This window comes from Saccostrea cucullata, unplaced genomic scaffold (genome assembly GCF_032062105.1).
Source record: "Saccostrea cucullata isolate Sc308-1 unplaced genomic scaffold, CSIRO_AGI_Scuc_v1 ctg2816, whole genome shotgun sequence".
In the NCBI taxonomy this organism is placed as follows: Eukaryota; Metazoa; Mollusca; class Bivalvia; order Ostreida; family Ostreidae; genus Saccostrea; species Saccostrea cuccullata.
Window position 1 is genome coordinate 52806 of NW_026938051.1, and position 4817 is coordinate 57622.

At 34.8% G+C, this 4817-nt stretch overlaps 2 protein-coding genes across 2 annotated transcripts; both read right to left on the reverse strand.

Annotated features, from left to right (window-relative positions):
- Positions 1–736: 736 nt before the first annotated feature.
- On the reverse strand, positions 737–2392 carry LOC134249332 (putative ankyrin repeat protein RF_0381). Its single transcript, XM_062731688.1, has one exon. The coding sequence runs from the start codon at positions 2390–2392 to the stop codon at positions 737–739; it is 1656 nt and encodes a 551-aa protein (XP_062587672.1).
- A 169-nt stretch (positions 2393–2561) lies between these two features.
- On the reverse strand, positions 2562–4010 carry LOC134249333 (putative ankyrin repeat protein RF_0381). The gene has a single exon (XM_062731689.1). The coding sequence runs from the start codon at positions 4008–4010 to the stop codon at positions 2562–2564; it is 1449 nt and encodes a 482-aa protein (XP_062587673.1).
- Between the last annotated feature and the right edge of the window lie 807 nt (positions 4011–4817).

The window sequence follows — 4817 nt, forward strand, 5'->3', positions numbered from 1 at the left end:
CAAAGGAATTGTTCAAAAACAGTTTTATCCATATTCGTTCATCAAATACACTATACTTTATTCAGCTACATATAACCCACCAATAAATTATTTATACAAAACCTCATAACCAATATACAATTTATGAATCAAATATATAATCACATGAATCAAATATATACAACAATGAATCAAATATATACAATCAAATATATACAACACATGAATCAAATATATACAACACATGAATCAAATATATACAACATATGAATCAAATATATACAACACATGAATCAAATATATACAACACAGATATATACAATACATGGATCAGATAGGTTTATAAAATTCATGAATAAGATATATACAATACATTGAAATAAAACCATTTTGATAAAAAAAAATATACATTACATTAATAATATACATAAACACTGGCCTTTAGTGGAAAGTACAAGTGAAATATTGGGTATCAATGAATAAGTACAAAAAAGCATATTTTGTATCTGAAAAAGTACATATAAAATATAAAATATTGATCCTTTATGAAAAAAATATACATATGAAATATTGGACCTAAATGAAAAAAAGTACATTTAAAACAATAATACTCGGATGAATTTTCACTTCATATATGAAATTTTGAGCAAAAGATAGGATTCCTAATGAAAATCACTTTACTGTTAGTGTCATTCAGTATCAAAGGATTCTCTATTAGCTTGTTTTACTATACGAGGTTTGTCAGTAAAAAAGTTTCCTATTGTTCGCTTGCCATTTTAAATTGCTTCTCACCATTAACAAAGCACACAACAATTTTCTCCCCATTCTTATTTTCAATATTAAGTAAATCAGGAAACTTTTCAACCAGAGAGCTACATATTTTTGTTTGATTTTGGACACAAGCGACGTGTAGGACCGTGTTACCCTCATTGTCCACAACATCTAATAGATCTGGGTAAGAATCTATCAAGTAATCAAACATTGCCTGTTTGTCCACGTGACTACCCACGTGTTTACCCACGTGACAAGAGAGATGTAGGACGGTCTGACCGGTACCTGTTTTACTGTGGACATCTAGACCTTTCTCCAACAGAAACTTAAAGAGTTCTACCTCACCTCCTATAGCTGTATCATGTAAGGCATTAACTCCATCATTGTCCTGAACAGTCAGTAGCTGTGGCTGATGACTGACTAAGTACTCACACATCTGTACTTTACCGTTAATACAACATTTGTGTAGGACTGTTTTACCTTTGTTAGTTTTACGGTTTACATCTAAGCCTTTGTCTATCAGAAAATTCAGGAGATAAATATTACCTCCAAAGGCTGCATCATGTAACACTGACTCGCCTTCATTGTCAGTATGTTCTAGTAAGTCAGGGTAATGGTTGATCAGGTACTTACACATGTGTACTTTACCATTCATACAACTCTGGTGTAAGACTGTTTTCCCTTTCTTTGTTTTACTGTAAACATCCAAACCCTTTTCCAAAACAAACTTAAAAACCTCAACTTGACCTCCCCAAGCTGCGTCATGTAACAGATTTCCACCATCATTGTCAATACATTTGACTAATTCGGGGTGTATTTGGAACAAGTACTTACACATTGCTAACTTACCATTCCTACATGACTGGTGAAGGACCGTTTTACCTTTCTTTGTTTTACTGTCTACATCAAATCCTTCTTCTATCACCATTTTCAACAGGTTAACATTACCTCCCCAGGCTGCGTCGTGTAACACATTTTCATCATTATCATCCTTCAAATGAAGAAAGTGAGAATACTTGTTGTTCAAGTACGTAAACATTGTCTGTTTACCATTTCTACAACACCAGTGTAATACTGTCTTACCGTTGTTAGCTCTACTGTTTACATCGAGACCTTTGTCTATAAGGAACTCAAACAGTTTAACATTACCTCCAAAGGCAGCATCATGTAAAACATTCATACCATCATTATCAAGGGCACCAAGTAAATTAGGGTAATTGGAAACTAAATACCTAGACATCTCTATCTTGCCATTTCTACAACTCCAGTGCAGCATAGACTTACCATATCTTGATGAACAGTTGATATCTAGACCCCTGTCTATCAGTAATTTAAATAATTCAACATTTCCTCCCCATGCTGCATCAAACAGTTCATTTTCATTGTAAATATTTTTCATATTAAGTAAATGAGGGTAATTGCTAAGTAAAAACTTTGACATTGTTAATTTGCCATTCATACAGCTGAAGTGTAGGACTGATCTACTTTCAAATGTTGTATTTTCAACTTCTAGGCCTTTGTCTATCAGAAGTTTGAACACATCAATATTTCCTCCATAGGCTGCATCATGAAGAACTGTGTATCCGTCATTGTCAATAACATTCAAAAGGTCAGGGTGTTTGTTGATCAAGTACTTACACATTTCTAACTTACCATTCAACAGAAATGTGTAAGAACTGATTCACCATTGTTTGTATGATGAACATGTAATTTGTAAGCCTTTGTCTATCAAATACTCAAAAACATTAACATTTCCTCCCCAGGCTGCTTCATGTAGAGCAGTGTGTCCTTCATTGTCAATGCATTGATTTCTATCTAGGTCGGGTAAATTTGTTAATCAAATATTTACACATTTCTAACTTACCATTCATACAGCACTGATGTAGGACTGTTTTACCTTTGTTTGTTGTACTTTTAACATCTAAGCCTTTGTCTATTAGAAAATTAAAGATATTTATATTTCCTCCCCAGGCTGCGTCATGTAACACAGTTATACTATAATTGTCACTGATTTCTAGTAGGTCAGGGTGTTTGTTGACCAAGAACTTACACATTTCTAACTTACCATTCATACAGCACTGGTGAAAGACAGTTTTGCCATTTTGTGTTGTACTTTTAATATCTAATCCCTTGTCTATTAGAAGCTTGATGACATCAACATTTCCTCCCCAGGCTGCTTCATGTAGAGCAGTGTGTCCTTCATTGTCACTGATTTCTAGTAGTTCAGGGTATTTGTTGACCAAGTACTTACACATTTCTAACTTACCATTCATACAGCACTGGTGTAGAACTGTTTTACCTTCATTTGTTTTACTTTTAATGTCAAAGCCTTTGTCTATCAGAAACTCAAAAACCTTAACATTTCCTCCCCAGGCTGCGTCATGTAAAACAGTTCGTCCATCATCGTCACTGATTTCTAGTAGTTCAGGGTGTTTGTTGACCAAGTACTTACACATTTCTAACTTACCATTCATACAGCACTGGTGTAAGACAGTTTTACCATTTTGTGTTGTACTTTTAACATCTAATCCTTTGTCTGTTAGAAACTTGAAGACGTCAACATTTCCTCCCCAGGCTGCGTCATGTAACGCAGTAAACCTATAATCGTCAATGATTTCTAGTAGTTTAGGGTGTTTGTTGACCAAGTACTTACACATTTCTAACTTACCATTCATACAGCACTGGTGTAAGACAGTTTTACCATTTTGTGTTGTACTTTTAACATCTAATCCTTTGTCTATTAGAAAATTGAAGACATCAACATTTCCTCCCCAGGCTGCGTCATGTAACACAGTTTCCTTATCATCGTCACTGATTTCTAGTAGTTCAGGGTGTTTGTTGACCAAGTACTTACACATTTCTAACTTACCATTCCTACAGCACATGTGAAGAACTGTTTTACCATTTTGTGTTGTACTTTTAACATCTAATCCTTTTTCTAGTAGAAAATTGAAGACATCAACATTTCCTCCCCAGGCTGTGTCATGTAACACAGTTTCCCTATCATCGTCACTGATTTCTAGTAGTTCAGGGTGTTTGTTGACCAAGTACTTACACATTTCTAACTTACCATTCATACAGCACATGTGAAGAACTGTTTTACCATTTTGTGTTGTACTTTTAACATCTAATCCTTTTTCTATTAGAAAATTGAAGACATCAACATTTCCTCCCCAGGCTGCGTCATGTAACACAGTTTCCCCATCATCGTCACTGATTTCTAGTAGTTCAGGGTGTTTGTTGACCAAGTACTTACACATTTCTAACTTACCATTCATACAGCACTGGTGTAAGACAGTTTTACCATTTTGTGTTGTACTTTTAACATCTAATCCTTTGTCTATTAGAAACTTGAAGACATCAACATTTCCTCCCCAGGCTGCGTCATGTAACACAGTTTCCCATCATCGTCACTGATTTCTAGTAGTTCAGGGTGTTTGTTGACCAAGTACTTACACATTTCTAACTTACCATTCATACAGCACATGTGAAGAACTGTTTTACCATTTTGTGTTGTACTTTTAACATCTAATCCTTTGTCTATTAGAAAATTGAAGACATCAACATTTCCTCCCCAGGCTGCATAATGTAACACAGTTAACCTATCATTGTCACTGATTTCTAGTAGTTCAGGGTGTTTGTTGACCAAGTACTTACACATTTCTAACTTACCATTCATACAGCACTGTTGTAAGACAGTTTTGCCATTTTGTGCTGTACTTTTAACATCTAATCCTTTGTCTATTAGAAAATTGAAGACATCAACATTTCCTCCCCAGGCTGCGTCATGTAACACAGTTAACCTATCATCGTCACTGATTTCTAGTAGTTCAGGGTGTTTGTTGACCAAGTACTTACACATTTCTAACTTACCATTCCTACAGCACATGTGAAGAACTGTTTTACCATTTTGTGTTGTACTTTTAACATCTAATCCTTTTTCTATTAGAAAATTGAAGACATCAACATTTCCTCCCCAGGCTGCGTCATGTAACACAGTTAACCTATCATCGTCACTGATTTCTAGTAGTTCAGGGTGTTTGTTGACCAAGTACTTACACATTTCT